General features: G+C 41.9%; 1 protein-coding gene across 4 annotated transcripts in view; it reads right to left on the bottom strand.

Moving 5' to 3' along the window:
• The window catches only part of LOC125448011 (disintegrin and metalloproteinase domain-containing protein 9-like), a 134,587-nt gene that overhangs the window by 20,027 nt on the left and 94,941 nt on the right, over window positions 1–19,619 (bottom strand). For all 4 annotated transcript variants that reach the window (XM_059641071.1, XM_059641072.1, XM_048522882.2 and 1 more), the window contains 6 exons: window positions 18,949–19,054; window positions 15,451–15,634; window positions 13,803–13,883; window positions 11,632–11,737; window positions 9,591–9,732; window positions 5,688–5,742 (listed from right to left, as the gene is read on the bottom strand). In XM_059641071.1, coding sequence (XP_059497054.1) covers window positions 5,688–5,742; window positions 9,591–9,732; window positions 11,632–11,737; window positions 13,803–13,883; window positions 15,451–15,634; window positions 18,949–19,054 — 674 coding nt within the window. The remainder of the gene's footprint in view (window positions 1–5,687; window positions 5,743–9,590; window positions 9,733–11,631; window positions 11,738–13,802; window positions 13,884–15,450; window positions 15,635–18,948; window positions 19,055–19,619) is intronic.

The raw sequence follows: 19,619 nt of genomic DNA, 5'->3' as shown, positions 1-19,619 counted from the left end.
GTCTAAGGAATGGGAGGGGGAGTTGAAATGGTTCGCGACTGGGAGGTGCAGCTGTTTATTGCAAACTGTTCTGCAAAGCAGTCCCCAAGCCTCCGCTTGGTTTCCCCAGTGTAGGGGAAGCCACAAGGGGTACAGCGGATGCAGTAAACCACATTGGCAGATAGGCAGGTGAACACTTGCTTGATGTGGGAAGTCTTCTTGGGGCCTGGGATGGGGTGAGGGATAAGGTGTGGGGGCAAGTGTAACACTTCCTGTGGTTGCAGGGGAAAGTGCCGGGTTGGAGGGCAGTGTGGAGCGGACAAGGGAGTCCCGGAGAGAGTGGTCTCTCCGGAAGGCAGACAAGGGTGGGGATGGAAAAATGTCATGAGTGGTTGGGTCAGATTATAGATGGCGGAAGTGTCGGAGGATGATGCGTTGTATCCGGAGGTTGGTGGGGTGCTATGTGAGGATGAGGGGGATTCTCTTTTGGCGGTTATTGCAGGGACGGGGTGTAAGGGATGAGTTGCGAGAAATGTGGGAGACACGGTCAATGGCGTTCTCGACCACTGCCGGAGTCGGGGGGAGGTGTTACGGTCCTTGAAGAACGAGGACATCTGGAATGTACGGGAGTGGAATGCCTCATCCTGGGAGCAGATGCGGCGGAGGCGAAGGAATTGCGAATAGGGGATGGAATTTTTGTAGGAAGTTGGGTGGGAGGAGGTATATTCTAGGTAGCTGTGGGAGTCAGTGGGTTTGAAATGGACTGGATTCTAGGTGGTTGCCTGAGATGGAGACAGAGATGTCGAGGAAGTTGAAGGATGTGTTGGAGATGGTCCAGGTGAACCTGAGGTTGGGGTGGAAGGTGTTGGTGAAGTGGATGAACTGTTCGAACTCCTCTTGGGAGCACGAGGTGGTGCCAATAGAGTGATCAATGTCACGGAGGAAGAGGTGGGGTTTGGGGCCAGTGTAGGTGCAGAAGAGGGACTGTTCCATGTAACCTTCAAAGAGGCAGGCATAGCTGGGGCCCATGCGGGTGCCCATGACCACCCCCTTTGTCTGTACGAAGTGGGAGGAATCGAAAGAGAAGTATTTGAGGCTGAGGACGAGTTCGGATAGGCAGATGAAGATATCTGTGGTGAGGGACTGGTCCGGTCTGCAGGACAGGAAGATGCAGAGGGCCTTTAGGCAGTAAACCACATTGGCAGATAGGCAGGTGAACACCTGCTTGATGTGGGAAGTCTTCTTAGGGCCTGGGATGGGGTGAGGGAGAAGGTGTGGGGGCAAGTGTAGCACTTCCTGTGTTGCAGGGGAAAGTGCAGGGTGTGGTGGGGTTGGAGGGCAGTGTGGAGCAGACAAGGCCATCTGCATGGGGAATGCAGGTGTTTAGGGACTGGACGTCCATGGTGAAAATGAGGTGTTGCGGTCCGGGGAATTGGACGTCCTGGAGGAGGTGGAGGGCATGGGTGGTGTCACGGACATAGGTAGGGAGTTCCTGGATCAAGGGGGAGAAAATGGAGTCAGATAGGTGGAGACAAGTGGGACCGCTTTGCAGAACACCTACGCTCGGTTCGCAATAAACAACTGCACCTCCCAGTCGTGAACCATTTTCACTCCCCCTCCCATTCCTTAGACGACATGTCCATCCACCTCCTGCAGTGCCATAATGATGCCACCTGAAGGTCGCAGGAACAGCAACTCATATTCCACTTGGGAACCCTGCAGCCCAATGGTATCAATGTGGATTTCACAAGCTTCAAAATATCCCCTCCCCCAACTGCATCCCAAAACTAGCCCAGCTCGTCCCCGCTTGCCTAGCCTGTTCTTTCTCTCACCTATCCCCCCTCCCACCTCAAGCCGCACCTCCATTTCCTACCTACTAACCTCATCCTGCCCCCTTGACCTGTCCATCCTCCCCTGACTGACCTATCCCCTCCCTACCTCCCCGCCTATACTCTCCCCTCCACCTATCTTCGCCTCTATCCATCTTCGGTCTGCCTCCCCCTCTCTCCCTATTTATTTCAGAGCCCTCTCCCCTTCTCCCTTTTCTGATGAAGGGTCTAGGCCCGAAACATCAGCTTCTGTGCTCCTAACATACTGCTTGGCCTGCTGTATTCATCCAGCTCCACACTTCATTATCTCAGATTCTCCAGCATCTGCGGTTCCCATTGTCTCTCATCATATCTTTCAGACTTCCCTGGGCTAAATGGAGGTGCCAGAGGATTGGAGCTTTGCAACCACTGTGATGTGTTCAAGAAAGTTTGGATGGTTAATCCCAGCAATTATAGACCAAATCAGTTTAGCTTCAGTGAGGGGAAAACTTAAAGAGGTCTACAGCACAGAAATAGACACCTCAGCCAGCTGAGACCAACCACCCCACTATTCTTACCCCATTTTCCAGAATTTGAGCCATAGCCTTGTACATCTTGGTATCCCGTGTGTACACGTAAATACTTGTTAAATGTTATCAGGGTTTCTTCCTCGACCACCCTTACAGGCAGTGATTCCCAGATTCCCACCACCCTCTCAGTGAATTAATAGATACAATGATTTGGGATTGAATAAGAATGTCACACGGAAAAGGCTGGGTTGATGAAAAATGAGCAAAGATGTGAAGCATTGGAAAGAGTACAGAAGTGATTTACTAGAATGGTTCCAGGAATGAGAAACTTCAGTCACGAGTTCAGATGGAAGAAGTTAGGATTGCTCTTCCTGGAGAGAAACCATGAGTGGGATGGATAGAGTAGACAGGCAGAAGCTGTTGTCTCTTGCAAAAGGATCAAACATGAGAGAGTATGGATTTAAAGTGACGTTCAAAAGAAGCAAACACAATGTGAGAAAAAGTTTTTTTTCACTCAATAAGTAGCTATGGTAGGGAATGTACTACCTGAAAAGTGTGGCAGAGCCAGGTTCAATCGAGGCATTTAAGGGGGCATTGGATGATTATTTAAATGGAAATAGTGTGCAAAGATGTGGGTACAAAGCAACAGACTGACACTCAGGAACGATGCTCATTTGAGAGCCATGCAGGCACCATGAGTTAAATGGCCTCCTTCTGCCTCCTCACAATTCTGTAAATCTGTAATTGTGATGAAAGCTTGAAGCAGACACTAAGTTCCTTAAATGGAAGTGCTACAGTCTAATGCCAGCTTCACGGATGAAGAAATGAAATCTCCATGTTTTGTATGCAATACAATGGTGTTGCATCTCTGATGGACATTACACTATTTTGGCAAGTCAGATATATGCTTAAACAGATGCTATGTGACCAAATTTAATGTCCAAATACAGCTTGTTTTAGATGGTAAATATAAAGCTGTAACAATTCATGGTGCAGTGGCACCTAACGTCTAACGTGGGCCAAGAAGGCATTGCACCACTGCTTTTATAAAGGCAAACATTCACAGAATGCTCACTGAGATGCTCATATCCTACGAATGAATGATAACAAGAGGAAAAAAAAAATCACTATCATGAAACTGAGAAACAACAAGATGGAGGGGCACAATCCATTGCTGGTCAGAATCACAAGTAGACATTGTAAAGTCAATCTTTAGCTCGGTTGTTAATTGGTAACAAGGCCAAGTGCAAATTGCAAACTCAGACTTTCAGGCAACCGTATTATCAAACAAAGCCACTTAAATGAGGAAGCAGATGGCTAGAAAAATATATTAATTCGGTAAGCCTTGCTTCTCACCTCAGAGAAACCACTATTGACTTTGAGGCATTGCCACAAATGTTAGATATACAAAATCTTTGTGTTTTGCAAATGAGTCTTGAATTTAGGCTGTTCTGAATTGTGCTGAAAAGGTAAACGATATCCAGGCTTTACAGAAAGACAGTTTCAGATATCCATACATGTAACAATGACCTCAGTAGTTATAATGACAATAGATAAACTGGCAGTCTGCAAGTCCATGGGTGATGTTCTCAATGTCTGGTTTTGTGAGTAGTTACACTTCAAAGTATCTGTTTACTTCCATGATAGAATGAAGATGGAAATCTACAGGGGAGCTACTAAACTAGGGCCCACTGGAAGGATTGAGTTGCAGCATCCCTGAACTAAATTACTGAATCTCAGAGACACGATCAGACTGTAACAATCTGAGAGAGAGAAATAAAAATAGCATAGAGATAGAGCAGCATGTCTCTTTTGTGCACATTGCAAGGATGTCAGTGGAAGTTCACACTCAAACTTAAGGGACCAACTTCATGAGGATTTAAAAAGAGTTGGAAGATAAGCCTACTTTGACAAGAGAGAGATATCTCCAGTTTGGCAGTTTGCGTGACAGTTCATTTGGGAAGTAGATATTAGCTGACTGGAAAAGGGGAAAAACCAACTGGCAATAGCTTTGGATAGTCCACTCAAGATACAGGGTTAAGAGTGACCATATTAGGGGTTTTCTGTTGCTTTAGAAGCTAAATGAGGGATTCTTTGCTGTAGTTTAGAATATAAATTGTTTCGTGAAAAGTGTTCAAACAATGTTGCTTTTGGTTAATTTGGAAGATTAACAGTCTTAAAACTCAAAACGTTCTTGTGTGAGATCCTTCCAGTCAATCACTAGAATTTCAAATATCTTTCTCAACATTATCAGCCTTTGAGTGAAGATTTGTCACTCAGGCACTGGTTCTAGATGTTGGTGTGTTTGCCGAGCTGGGAAGTTTGATATCAGACATTTCGTCCCCATACTAGGTGACATCCTCAATGCTGTGAAGCCTCCTGCGAGGCACTGTCGTCTTATGCTGGTTCAAATTTATAAAGTCTGGTTTTTGCTGCTTCCATTCCGGCCATGTGTTGTAATGTTGGTATATCGGGTCTAATTCAACGCATTTGATGATGGAGTCTGCGGATGACTGCCAAGCCCCCAAGAATTCCCTGGCTGTCCTCTGTTTGGCTTTTCCAACGATCGTAGTGTTGTCCCAGTTGAAAGTGTGGTTTTTCTCGTGTGTGTGTGTTGAAAGCAAGGACATCTGGTCATGTCATTTAGTTGCTAACTGGTGTTTGTGAATGCAGGTTGCTAGTTGTCTGCCTGTTTGTCCCACATAGTGTTTTGTGCAGTCTCTGCTTGGTACCTTGTAGACCATATTTGTCCAGTCCAAGGTATCTATTGGGTCTTTAACTCTGGTCATTTGCTGTCTTAGTGTGGCTGTTGGTTTGTGTGCTGTCATGATTCCTAGCATTCTGAATAGTCTGGCTCATACCATATAAATATATAAAAAAGTACCTCAGAACTTACAGTCAGACTTTTCAGACTGCTAGCAATCATGACAGCATACAAACCAGCAGACACGACCAGATATCCTTGGTTTGAATACACACAGACAAGAACAACCACACTTTCAACCTGGACAACACTACTATCATTGGACAAGCCAAACACAGGACAGCCAGGGAATTTTTGGAGGCTTGGCATTCATCTGCAGACTCCATCAACAAACACATTGACTTAGACCCAATATACTGACCATTACAATGCACAGCAGGAATGGACACCTACCAGTAGCAGCATACACCAGACCATATAAGTTCGAATCAGCACAAGACAACAGCGCTTCACCTCGGAAAGGGACGAAACATCTGCTATCAAACCTCCCACCTCGGCGAACACATCAACATCTATTATCAGCTTGTAAGGAGATTGCTAAAAACTTGTTGCAATTCTTGGACTGATTTGCTGCTTAAGCACTTACTTTCAGGAACGACTACTCACCCCTTCTTTTGCCGAGTTACTTGAGGCATTTCTTGGTTGAGCTCTGTTTACAGACCTAATTGAAGCAGAACAAACATGACAAAACAAAACAAGTTTCTTTCCAGTAATCTGCACCATTACATTCTTTAGAAAAACAATTTTCCTCATCCAGTTTCCATATACAATTAATACAAGGTTACAAATCAATGTTGAATTCTCGTGCACAGTGTCCAGAGATTAGCATGTCAATACAATGCAATAAGGAGTACGTGTGCATTACCACGTCCTTCAAGCACCTCCAGTATTTCACAATGATTATGCGTGAAATGCACAAGTGATCCAAATAGAAAAAGACATGTAATAGCCAGTTACTTCCTTTTTTCGGTTTTGTTGACTGATGGAGAAATATAGACTGGAATACTAAGACCTTCTTTCTTTCAATAGTTCCATGGTTTCACATCTCAACTCAAGTATGGTACAGTCAGTTAAGATTAAAATTGTGAATTACTGTCATAGTTGCTGGCTTAAAAACAGGACGATCGCAAGCCAGTGAAAAATCTGTCCAGAAGTCCAGTTAAATTAAGTGAAATCATTTGTCCAAGTCAGCACAAGTTAACGTGCATCTGTGATAATGGGAACTGCAGATGCTGGAGAATCCAAGATAATAAAGTGTGAAGCTGGATGAACACAGCAGGCCAAGCAGCATCTCAGGAGCACAAAAGCTGACGTTTTGGGCCTAGACCCTTCACCAGAGATCTCTGATGAAGGGTCTAGGCCCGAAACGTCAGCTTTTGTGCTCCTGAGATGCTGCTTGGCCTGCTGTGTTCATCCAGCTTCACACTTTATTATCTTAACGTGCATCTGTGGTAGCTTTAGCAGGTTGTGTGTTCAACTGTCATTTCAGGGACTTGAGCTCACGATCCAGGCTGACATTTCAGTACAGTACCAAGGAGGTGCTGCATTATCAAATGAGACAATAAAGGAAGGCAATATCTACCCCCTTACACCAATTTCAGAAGAATGATGAATTTCTATCCCTCAACCACTTTGAAAAAAGAAATCAGGTCGGTAGCACGTTCCTATTTGCGGAATCCCGTTGTGCAGGAAAAAACGTTCTGTTTCCTTCATTAGAATCATTCTTACATCTCTGAAGTACTTTGGTGACTGAAAATCATTTGGAGATGCCCCGAGGTACTGGTAGGCTCTCTCGGAAGTAAGTACCAAGTACCCTGTTTGTTCAGGTTCACTGAAATCAATATGTAGACACAAAAGCCACCTTCAGTCCAACATGTCTATGCCAACTAGGTTTCCCAAACTGAACTAGTCCCATTTGTCTGCATTCAGCCCAAATCCCTCTAAACCTTTCTGATTGATGTTCATGTCCAAATGGTCTCTTAAATGTTGTAACTGTGCCCGCATCTACCGCTTCCTCTAGCAGTTCATTCCATGTATGCACTATCCTCTGTGTGAAAATGTTCCCCTCCGGTCCCTAATAAATATTTCTTCTCTCACCTTAAACATATGCCCTCTAGTTTTGGACTCCCTACCCTACCTTTGATATTTACCTTATCTATACCGCTCATGATTTTATAAACCTCTATAAGGTCAGCCCTCAATCTTTTCCAAGGAAAAAATCCAAACCTTTCCAACATCTCCTTTTAACTCAAACCCTCCAATCCCATTAACAAAGTTGTAAATCTTTGCTGCACCCTTTGCAATTTAATAATATCCTTCCTATAAGACAGCAATTATAACTGTAGGCAGCATTCCAAACTGGCCTCACTATTGTCCTATACAGCTACAAAATGACATCCTAACTGCAATATTCAATGCTCTAACCGATGTTTGCTAACTGCAATGTGGCAGTAGCCCATGCACCATCTGACATGAAGGATGACACAGAGAGATTAATATTTGTCCAAGAGTATGATCCAACCAAGTTGCAGATCATATCCAATCGTGAGCTGGAGGCTGCTTGCTGACATCATTTGAATTGTCAGATGACGGCAAGCTGTCATCTTATTTTAAAAGCTCAATTCCCTCCTATTGCAGTCAGATTACATCTGTAGAGATGGCTGTAGCTGTTACATTGGCACTATCCCACCTCTTCCCCTGCTACATTGATGACTATATCAGCGTTGCCTCATGTTCCCACAAGGAGCTTGAACAGTTCATCAACTTACTAACATCTTTCACCCCAACCTCAAATTCACCTGGACCATCTCCGATTTCTCCCTCTCCTTTGTGGACCTCTCCATCTCCACCTGTGGTGACTGCCTCAAAACTGACTTCTATTTCAAGCCCACTGACTCCCACAACTACCAGGAATACACCTCCTCTCACCTACCCTCCTGCGAGAATGTGATCCCATACTCCCAATTCCTCCACCTCCACCACATATGCTCCCAAGATGAGGTGTTCCACCTACAAACATCCCAGATGTCCCCCTTTTTCAAGGACCGTAACATTCCCCTTCAGCGATCGAAAATGTACTCAACTGCATCTCTTGCATTTCCCGGACTTCTGCCCTCACACCCTCTCCGCCTGAGAAAAATAAAGACAGAATTCCCCCTTGTTCTCACATATCACCCCACCAATCTCTATATCCAACGTATCATTCTCTGTCACTTCGTCCACTTACAATTCCGACCTCACAACCAAAAGATATATTTCCCTCCCCACCCCTATCTGCCTTTCGTAAGGACTGTTCTCTCCACGACTCCCTCATCTGCTCAACACTCCGCACTAATCCCAACACCCCCGGCACTCTTCCCTGCAACCAAAGAAGTACAACATCTGCACCTACACCTCCCTTCTTACCTCCATTCAAAGCATAAAACAAACCTTCCATATCAGACAGGGGTTCACCTGCACATCCATCAACTGGGTCTACTGTATCTGCTGTTCCTGATGTGGCCTCCTCTACATTGATAAGACTAAGTGTAGACTCAGATACCATTTCGTAGTGCATCTGCACTCTCTTTGTATAAATGAAAACACCTCCCGGTCGTGAGCCATTTTATACTTCTCCCTCCCCCTCCCACTCCTTGGATGACACGTCCATCCTGGGCATCCTCCAGTGTCACAATGGCACTACCTGCAAACTGGACGAGCAACACCTCATACTTTGCCTCGGGAGCTGACAGCCCAATGGTCTAAACATGGAATTCATCAGTTTTAAAATCTCCTCACTCCTGGCATCATCCCATGACCAACCCTCCCTCTCATGCCCACCTCCTTGACCTGACACAACCTGTCCATCTTCTCACCCACCTGTCCGCCCCACTGACCAATCCCCACCATCCCTACCGGGCCTCACCTATCAGCTTTCCACTTACATTCCCCAGCCCCATCCCAATCCCTCCTCTCTCTCTCTCTCTCTCTATCTACCAGATCTCTTCGCCCTTATTTCTGAAGAAGGGTCCCTGTCCTGAAATGTCAACTTTCCTGCTCCTCTGATGCTGCCTGGCCTGCTGCGTTCCTTCAGCTCCATACTGTGTTGTCTCTGACTCCAGCATCTGCAATTCTTGCTGTCTCTCTTCAAAGGTATTGTCTTGCTAGTTTTGACAGCATAACTTGTTTTCAGTCACACACAACAAATTATTTTCTTTCTCAAATGCAGCAACCACTAAATTGACAGATTACCTTAGTATTCACAACACTTCAAGCCCTTGAGCTTAATCATCTTATATCACAAGAATGGACAAGGACAGTCACCTACACTGTTCATAGTGTTACAAACCAAAAGCATTGTGTTCCAAGGAAAAGTGTATGTCTGAAGCCTTTGAGTATCACAAAGCTTTCCTCCCTGATAATCTAACTCATTACAGAGACTTTGTGACACTTTCTGTTTCATTTCACACATTCAGCATGGTATTAATTTTTAAAAAGAAGCATTAACTTTGAGAAAAGTAAAATTGTTACTTCTGTGTTTGCGAACTTCGCTTCCGACAGAATCTTCTTGTGAGTTCATTTCTTTTCACGAATACATATATAGCCAAAAGGAGCAAAGGAACCACTAGGAGGAAGAACACCAGCAGACCATCCCGAAGTGCAGTATCTTTATCTGAAAAGAAGAAAAATATACTTAATTATCAGAGTCAGTAAACTTTGGGTATTGATTGAGTTCAGATGACTGGGAGTTTGGCTAGTGATGCCAGCACTGAGTTCAATTCCTACACCGGCTGATCTTATCACATCTCCTTCTCAACCTCTCTCCTCAATCGTTGCGTGGTGATTCCCAGGTGAAACCAGCAACAGTCATCACTCCCTAATGAGTGAGCAGCCTTTTGGTCTTCTGGGACAATGGCTCCTTGACCTGACTTTACCTCATTAAACCTTACTCTGCAAATTAAAGTCATGGTTATGAGGAGGTTCATGTTCACATGACATTGTTTTATCATTTCCACTGATGTCAAAGAGTCTGAGAGTGGAGGTGAAGAGTTCTCCTCCAGTTTCTGGGAGAAACAGATGCATCTACACTATATAATACAAATATATTTGTATTACTGCTGTCATGCATTAAATCTTCCTGTCATCTAAGACAAATGTCACTTTGGTAAGCACTCTACAATAAGGTATCCTCTGTCACTAAGAGATAGTGAGAAGACAAAGGAAGACTGGTCACAGTGAATGACCTCAAACAACCTTTCCCAGAACCACATACTGGTTGAAGTGGTTCATTCCATTCCATACCAGCAGTGGACGTCTCAAAAAAATATCGCACTCTTCAGACAATTCAATGGGACTGAAGGATTGCAGATCTATTGAAAAACTTTCACAGCAATGTTAAGAACACCACATTTACAATTGCAGTCATATCTTGCACCTAGGTCGGATCTAAACCTATATCATAACAATATGAAATATGGAAGGATTTTCCATTGTGGCTTTATTGACATCTCTTTTGTCAAAATTCAACTTGTAAACAATGATGGGATTGACAAGAAGGAATTTCCTCATTCTGAGAGCAGTGAATTTTCAGCATTCTATACCTGTGAGAGCTAAGAAGGTTCAGTCATTGAGTATGTTCACCGGCTCATTCACTGCCAGTGAATTTAAGACAGAGACTGATAGATTGATTGATTGACTTCTGGGCATTCAAAATATCAAGGAAAATGAAAATAGAGCCAGAAAATGGGATAGAAACAGTAGAAGAGTCATGATCAAATTGAAAGGTGAGCAGGCTAGAAGGGACAAATAGTTGATTCTTACTGCTAATTTTTAAATATGTATGGGAGCATGAAGGCCAAAAGTTTGGGAAATGCTACTGAAGCTGACTTGATAAATTGTTGCATTGCATGTTGAAGACTGGACACTGTGCAGCCATCAAATGTCAGCAATGGATATTTAAGCTAGTGGATGAAGTGCAACTCAAGCAGACAGCTGAGTTTTTTCATACCATCACAAAGCAAATAATTTTGAGCCTGATTTTGCTGCTACCACAACTGAAGGGCTCACAGTCACCACACATGCAGTCATGATACCTGAAATCACGCTGAAGCTAACTGGCTCCATCAAAGAGCAATATGTAGATATTTTAACAAGTGCATCATCAATAGATGTGCTTTTCTCAAATGTTTCTGTGATGTGCTAAATTTTAAATGTTATTTAATTTGCCCAGACATCACAGTATCATGGTTAAGGATTGCAGTCTTCACTGAATATTCAATTCTAAAACTCTACTTAACAATCCTGCTGACACTATTCAGATCTATTTGCCGTCCCACTCACTGCCTCATGGTTCACGCTTCGCTGCCTCCCATCAAGTCATTACCCTGCTACCTTGTTGAAGATGGCAAGGAAAGACAACAGGCATACAATGATGATATAGGTGGCATCAAAAATTTGCCCACAGGCAATATGAGTGTCAGCTTCCTGTTTTCAGTGTTTAACAACACCTTCAATAGGAATGACTTTCCGTTCCAGAACAGTGACACGAGTCACATTGTTCTCTGCTACTTACCATCATAGGTTGGTCCACTGTCAATGCTTCCTCCATAGCCAGTGTTTGTACAATCTGGAGGTGCCCACCCTCTATCACAGTGACAGTTCTTATTACTGTTGCACACCTGAAAATCCAAAAAATACACTGATGAGTTTGTGCATAGAAGGAATGCAGGGTCATGAATGAACAATACATAAAATTCCCAAAACTAAGTTACTTGATATTATCAAAGAAAACTAAACTCTTCTGTCAAGAGCTCAGATACGTATCAATTCTATTGCTTCATGCTACTTTAGCAGCAAGTGACTGATGTTAGATTACCCCTTTCACACTGCTGCTACTCTAATGAAGTAATTCACCAAATCTATCATCATCTGCTGTTAACCCATCATGCAAGCAGATTTTCAATTTCACCGTTATTCTTCTCAAGGAAAGAAAGCAAGTTTGTCAATTATGCATTGCTGAGTCATTTTTGAACTATTGTCAATTATGAACTATATTCAAAGTACGTTATTCCCACCTCCAGTTCCTTACTGGCTTTACAGAAGAGAGGTTCAGAATTAATTGAAACCCATCTCCTAGAAATTAAAAATACAGACTGTAAAACGCTCACACAACAGAGCACTGATACAAATTTCCACATGTGTAAAAGGTTCCTTTCAATGCTATTTCTCTCTTCATAAAGGCTGCCATATCTCTTCAGTATTTCAAGTGTTTCTCTCTGTTTATTTCATCATTTCAGAATTACTTGGTTTTTGTAATTGGGATCTGCATCTAAGTTGCACATTCTACACCATCTGACCAACATAGAAGCAATTTAACTTCAAAGAAAGTTAAACCACTTGTCATAGGCACCATTAAGTGTTTTTTCTAAGTTGTTATTTAATCTTATTGTTATGGATGGACAATGACATGGTGAGCACCTTACAACAGTTCTGCTACCTTTGTTAAACTTATCATTAATCCTTTCAGGTAGATTTCACTTCATTCCAGTGTCGCGTGGATAGAAAATATAATTATTCTGTAACATAACCAAAGGTAGCATTGCGTTCAGAACAATTCAAGGTGTCTGGAGCATTGCTTTTCAAAATATAATTTTCAGTTTAACAAGGGCCAAATGTTCATTCCTGACAAAGGAATATTTTCATTATTGAAAGATGAACACAAAATGCTGGAAATTTTCTGACAGGGTGGCAGCAATGATGGATAGAGGAACAATTTGTGGTTAATGTCAATGAAGAAAAGTTATACTTGCTTGACCTGAAAATATCCAAAGGGAGGGCACAGGAGTATGGTGTGGATAGTAAGAAGAAAAAGAATGATCTGTGATTGGGTGGAAAAGAAGAGAGATTCAGTGATTGAAAGTTCAAGTCAAAAAGAGATGCTAATGAGTCATGGAAAGAAACAAGAGATGTGGATGAGATGGACCAGAATAACCCCAAAGAAAAATACTATGGAAAACTGAACTCAAAATAATCATGAAAATACTCAACTTAGGCAGCATCTGGAGAGAGACAGAGAGAAAGAAAGAGAGAGAGACAGAGAATGAACATTGCAGGTTCTCATGATTTTTATTCTGAAATGGAATAATGATTCTGATTATGAACAACTGTCATCCAGAAATAAAACATTCAAACGGGAACTATAGTATGCTCTGTAACTGTTGAATTAAATGGGGATCTTAAAGAGAATATAGCACCTGATCAAAACATGAGATACTCTTTATTTAAGCTTGCATTGAGCTTCATGAGAGTGGTGTAGGAGGCTGACAACAAGGCAAAGAAGCTAAGTGAAGAGTTAAAATAATAGGGGATTAGTAGCTCTGGGTTACCTTTTGTGAACTGTGCAGGGATATTCTGCAAAGTAGTCATCCAATCTATGTCTGGTCTCCTTCATGTAAGAGGAAACTACATTACGAGTCACTATTATTAGATATAGTTCTTAACAAGAGTCATATTCAAATTTAAATGTTAACTGTTTCTCTTTCCACAGATGCTGCCAGTACTACTGAGATTTCCCATGATGTTCTGATTTGTTTCAGATTTCCAATATCCACTGTGTGTTGTTTTTCCTTACCTGAATGCAGCATACTCAACTGAGACAAGGTACGTAATTGAAAAAATGTGACACTAAGTCACTGTTTCACCCAGCAAAAATAAAGTTGAATTGATTCAGAAGCTGTTACTTACACCATGGCCGTTGCATTTGCTCTGTACATCACAGTCATAGTTTAGAATAGATGCATCCACACATTTGAAATCCATGCAAATCTGAAATGAATAAAAATAATGCTAAGTAACAAAGAATGAAACACGTATGGCTGATCTTCAATGTTCTTCAATTTATTCACAATCTTTGTTTTGAACAATGCAAGTGACTACAAGTTTGTCTATTATGAGATGTGGAAATTACTGTCGTCATTTGGGTGATGTTATTGGCACATCAGTAAAACAAGAATATTTCTTCGAGCAAGCGGTTTAACAGTTAGATGTAGACCTGTGTTCAATTTCTCCAAGATGTCAGTTTTTAACATTTTTTGTGCAGAAGACTCTTCTCTTAATTCTGGAACTCTAGGAGACTTCCTGACCCTACTTCCAAAGCATAGCTATGAGCATACCAAAAGTGAATAGATCTGTTGTTAAACAGCCCAAAAACATGGAAACAGACTCTTCGGTCCAACCAGTACATGCCGACTGTTATTCCAAACTAAGCTAGTCATACCTGCCTGCACTTGGCCTCTTTTCCTCCGAACATTTCTTATTCATATACATATCCATGTTATCTGCTTGTGTTCTAAGGAATAATGTTTTACCAAAATGCAGAAACTTAAATAATTTGATTTTTTTTACATAAAACTCACAAAAATTAAAATGTCTCATGACACAGTGAACTGTCTGATTTATGAAACCCTCTCATCTTTGCAAATGCCCAGAGTTTTGGAAATCCTCACTTCAGAATGAATGTTGTCCTAAGTCCTAGTTCTACCGTGAGTATCTATCTGCACTTGTTGGGTCATATAATTTCACTCTTGCAGGTACGCCAGTCATCTAGTCTCTTTTCCCATGTGACTTCCAGGGCATGGAGTTCATTGCATTAAACTCGGTCAAGTGGCTGGTGACTTTGAACACAAATCAGCCTGTGTTAACTGTTATTAAGTCAGTATCAATGCAATTTGCCAAGCAGCTTCACCTAATGAGTGGATCTGCTTTACAGTGCAATGATAAACCCAAGCTTAATACTAGGTCACGAGTAATTGGTCTGAGATATAGCAATAGCTCATCTTGTGTAAACAGTTCAGTTGTACATTTGGAGGCCAAGCAACATTGGTTCTCAATGACTGACAATCGGGACGAAAGCACTTGAGTCAGTGCCATCAAACGTGCCCGTGATCCAACTTTACACAGGTCCATAAAATGGAGGCTGGAAACATGGAAATTAAGTGCTTCCTTCTAATGATATTCTGAGATGGGTTGAACAAATTGTAGGTTTACAAATGTGGTACACAGCTCATTCCATGATTCCACTTATTCAGCACTTATTGGAACTCGGCCAACTCTGTCGCTTTTAAAACATTCCAATCGACCACAACCGTTGAATCCGGACATTTAGAGCAAGCATTAAATATATTTACCAACTTGAAGGTTGTTAGTTTTCTCACAGCACCTCTTAGCTTGCATTTTGAGTTTTATGCATCTTCAGGAACGTTTAGTTCCTATTCAGTGAGCCATGGTTTACAGAAGTTACCAACTGTAAATTACTCCACAACACAGAAAACACAGCAAATATGAAACAATCCAAAACACAATACTAGCCAGAGATTAGTAGTTTTAAATACACCTTGCCAGTGTCACATCGTGTCCCTGGGTTGACCATGCCAGGATCTGGGACATCTGATCCCAAGCGGAAGTCAACCCCCCAACATGTTGTCCCACCAATCGGTGTCTGGATGATGGAGGGTCTGATTCCAAAAACAGGTGCAAAGTTTACATTCTCACACTGCAGTTTCCCACACATGGCGTTTCTAGATAACGAAAAACACAATACTGTTACTGTCTAAATCAGTGCTAATTGCGTAAAGTAGGACACAGAACTGAAATAGTAGTAAAGTAACAGTTATGTTCATCAGGTTCTTGACTCAGCGACAGCTTTTTCACTTGCAAGTAGCACTCTCCACATCAGAAGATTGTGCATTCGAATTTACAGCCTGAGCACAAACGTCAAAGCAGACAATACAAGGATAATATGGAGGAAATTTTGGGTTGTCAAAGGTGCTGACTCCCAGGTTAGTTGTGAAATCAAGAAGCTCTCAGAGATCCAGCATCTGCAGTTTAATTAAACAAGTCACAGACAGTTGAAAGCAGCGGATACTGCAAAGGCTATGAACCCTGACAATATTCCGGCAATAGTACTGAAGATTTATGCTCCTGAACTTGCTATTCCCCTGGCTAAACTGTTCCAGTACAGCTACAACATTGGCATCTACCCAACAATATGGATAATTGCTGAAGTATGTTCTGTACACAAAAAGCAGGCCAATCCAACGTAGCCAATTACTCTTGATCATTATTAAAGTGATGGAAGATGTCATCAAAAATCCAATCAAGCAGCACCTGCTCAGCAATAACCTGCTTTGTGACACCCAGTTTGGGTTCTGCCAGCACCATTCAACTCCTGTCCTTTATTACAGCCTTGGTTAAAACACAGACATAAGAGCTGAGCTTCAGACACGGGGTAAAAGTGACAGTCCATGACATCAAGGCTAAATTTGTCCGAGCATGGCATCAAGGAGTCCTTGCAAAATCGAGTCATCAAGGGGCAAACTCTCTGCTAATTTGAGTCATAGCTGGCAAAGAGGAAGATGGTTGTAGTTGTAGGAGGTAAATCATCTCAGTTCGATGGCCATGTCTACAGGTGTTCGTAGACCCAACTGTCTCCAGGTGTTTCACTAATGTCAGAGGTGAGGACGTTCACTGTTGTTTGCACGATGTTCAGTACCATTCCCAACCGCTCTGATACTGAAGCACTCCATGTTCAAATGAGCAAGATCTGGACAATACAAAAGCTTGGCCTGACAGATGGCAGGTAACATTCACACCACACAAATGCCAGGCAGTGGCCACCTCCAATAACAAACAATCTAATCACCACCCCTTAACATTCAATGGTGTTACCATTATTGAATCCCCCATCAGTAACATCACACTTGTCTGCATAAATTGCTTCTGCGTGACCATGTCTTAGAATATGCTGAAGAGGCAGGAACCAGGATTAAACCACTCAATCAACTATTCCTGTGGTGTCATCCACTGCAGTGTTAGCTTTGATTGTCCAAAACACTTCTCTTTTTGCAAGAAGTGCACTAAAAATTGCCAACTGCCTTCCTCCTCCAACTGCGCAATTTGGAATGAACTCTCTGATTGAAAAGGCTCACAAATAAAATACTCTCACTTCGTCTCGTGGTTTATTTTTCCAGTGTCAATGTAACTTCTGTACTGCTTTCTCCTGTGGTTTTCAAGTTTATCTCACTTTTGTTTTGAAGAAAATCTCCAACATTGATCACAGTGACATATTTCTTATGGTTGCAATAAATTACACAGATTAAATGGTGTAGATTCAATTTACTTGAAAATTTCATCCAGGTTTATTTAACAACCCAGAATATAACTTGCAGGTGCACATACCAATATATGCATCAAGACTCTAGTTTGCTTCCTTCTGGACTGCATGTGATAGTTTGTCATGTGGTTTCATCTGGTTTTTGATCATTTGCAATATCCAGCTCCTAGAGCAACACAGCTCTGAATAACTGCACATCCAAGACTAGGTGATAAACCAAATCTTTAAAAGAAGTGGTGCAAGTACCATCACCCAAGAACTTCATAATATATCTTCATCTACACCAAGGAACAAATATACACCTTAACTCCCTGTTTCCTGTCACACAGCCAACATCGTATCCATTTGCTCACTATCCCTTTATTGCAAGGACTTTGAAATCTGCTGGTAAAAGATATCAACACAAATGTATCACTAAATTAAAATAAAGACATTTCAGATTTTGAAAATCTGAAATAACAGAATGCAGTAGCAAAACCAGGAGGCCAGGCAGCAACTAATGTTGTGTTGAGTGTAACTGTTCCGAAGACCTGCTCAGTTTTTCCTGCACTTTCTGTTTATCTCAAAGAATGTGTCATTGTCCTTCTAATTTAAAACTATACTCTTATTTTGGCTTTGGACAGAGATATTAGAACACTTGTTATTACATACTATCTTCCATATCTACCAGATACCTAGCTCTGGAACAACATGTTTTGCTTTATGGAGTGATTATTTATAATAATGATCCCATTACATCGGATTGTTGCAAGAGAACATGTTGCAGCAGGAAGGGCCTGTGTGTGTCCTGATGACACCATCACCCGTGCATGTATGACTGGCACGAGGCAAAAGTTAGTGCTAGGAACAAGAGGGTGAGGATCCAGCACCACAAGTGCAGCCAATCTCCATGTGTCCTTTTCATGTACGAGTTCTCACAAATTTATTTTCAAAAATTGAATTTTTCTAACCACACACTTCCTGAAGTGCTGTGTTTGAGACGAGCTGGTACTTTTCATCACTGGCACTAATGTTGCTTTCTATTTGTGCATGTGCAATCTTTGCATCATTTACAGGTGCCTTTAGAGGAACCGCAGCCTTCTAATTCACAAACATCACATCACTTACAACAGTTCTGTGTCAGTAGCTACAGTGTAATGTATGAAACCAACAGTAAAATCCAACTTGATCCCGAACTCAGTCAGATTAGACAGTTCCTGGCTTATAAAGCAGGCTTGAAGTGTACAATGATTGGAGTCTAGGGCTATTAGGTATATGAAGACAGTGAAATCAGTGTTATCAGTTGTATACCTTGAAATAAACAACCCACTTGATGCTCCAAACATTTTAAAGTTAAATAAGATACATAAAGCATGTTAGTAATGAGTGATACTAAATATTTAATGAAGAAAGTCCATGGTTGGGCAAATGGTCCTATGCACACCTCAGATATTTCCCAGGACAATTACCACAACTTGGAAACCACTGGACGAGAACCACTCAACCCCAAAGTAAATAATGATCCTGGTCAAACAACATCACATTAGCAAATAAATGCACATTTGTAAAAAACAAATAATTGAGTTTTTTTTACAACAATACAAAATACATACTGATCCTTCAATAATCCATTCACCAGAGTCTGTATGCTTGGTACCCCACTCATTGGACCAAGCATACTGGAACATACCAATCAAGAATTTAACTACACAGGCATAAAGTTCAAGTCAGAAAAGGTACCTGATCTCACATTTCTTATACCCAGCACCACTGGAGCCACAATTTCCAAAACGGTCACCTTTAGAATTCACTTCTTGGAAACAAGTATGTGGAGCCGATTTTGCATCTGCAAGAAGAAATAGATGCGAAAAGAAACAAATCATCTCCTACAGTCCTCCCAGACACTCATTTCCCACAGCTTTCCTAGAATAAAAATAACCAGGAAGCCTATTCGATATAGCAAAGTGTTCTCAGTGAGACTGTCACAGTGAAAAAGTCATCAAGGCACGAAAATAACTAACCTTTGAACTGTATTCAACCTGAACCAGCAGATTTAAGTATGGACTGCCAAGGATTTCGCAGGATGGTGGCTGGCATACATGCTATCTTCACAACTAACTATAGTACCTCATCAAGTGTATTTAAACGACTAGCTCTGTGCCGTCTTCTAGCAAGCAAGACAATCCTGTGGGAACATCTTCATACTTACAGTCCCCTTCCAGTCACATGTAGTTCCGAATACGTGGAAATATTTCAATACTACTTCATCACCACTTGGGAAAATCCAAGAATAACACACAGGTTGATGGTGGAAAGGGGATGAATTAGATTTTGGGAAGGGGATGAATTAGATTTTGAAAAGTGTGCCAACTCTCATCATGCTGAATTTCTTATCACACGGTTCTGGAAGT

This window comes from Stegostoma tigrinum, chromosome 40, assembly GCF_030684315.1.
Source record: "Stegostoma tigrinum isolate sSteTig4 chromosome 40, sSteTig4.hap1, whole genome shotgun sequence".
Lineage (NCBI taxonomy): Eukaryota > Metazoa > Chordata > Chondrichthyes > Orectolobiformes > Stegostomatidae > Stegostoma > Stegostoma tigrinum.
The sequence above is the reverse complement of the archived record's forward strand: the minus strand, read 5'-3'. Positions and strand labels throughout refer to the sequence as shown.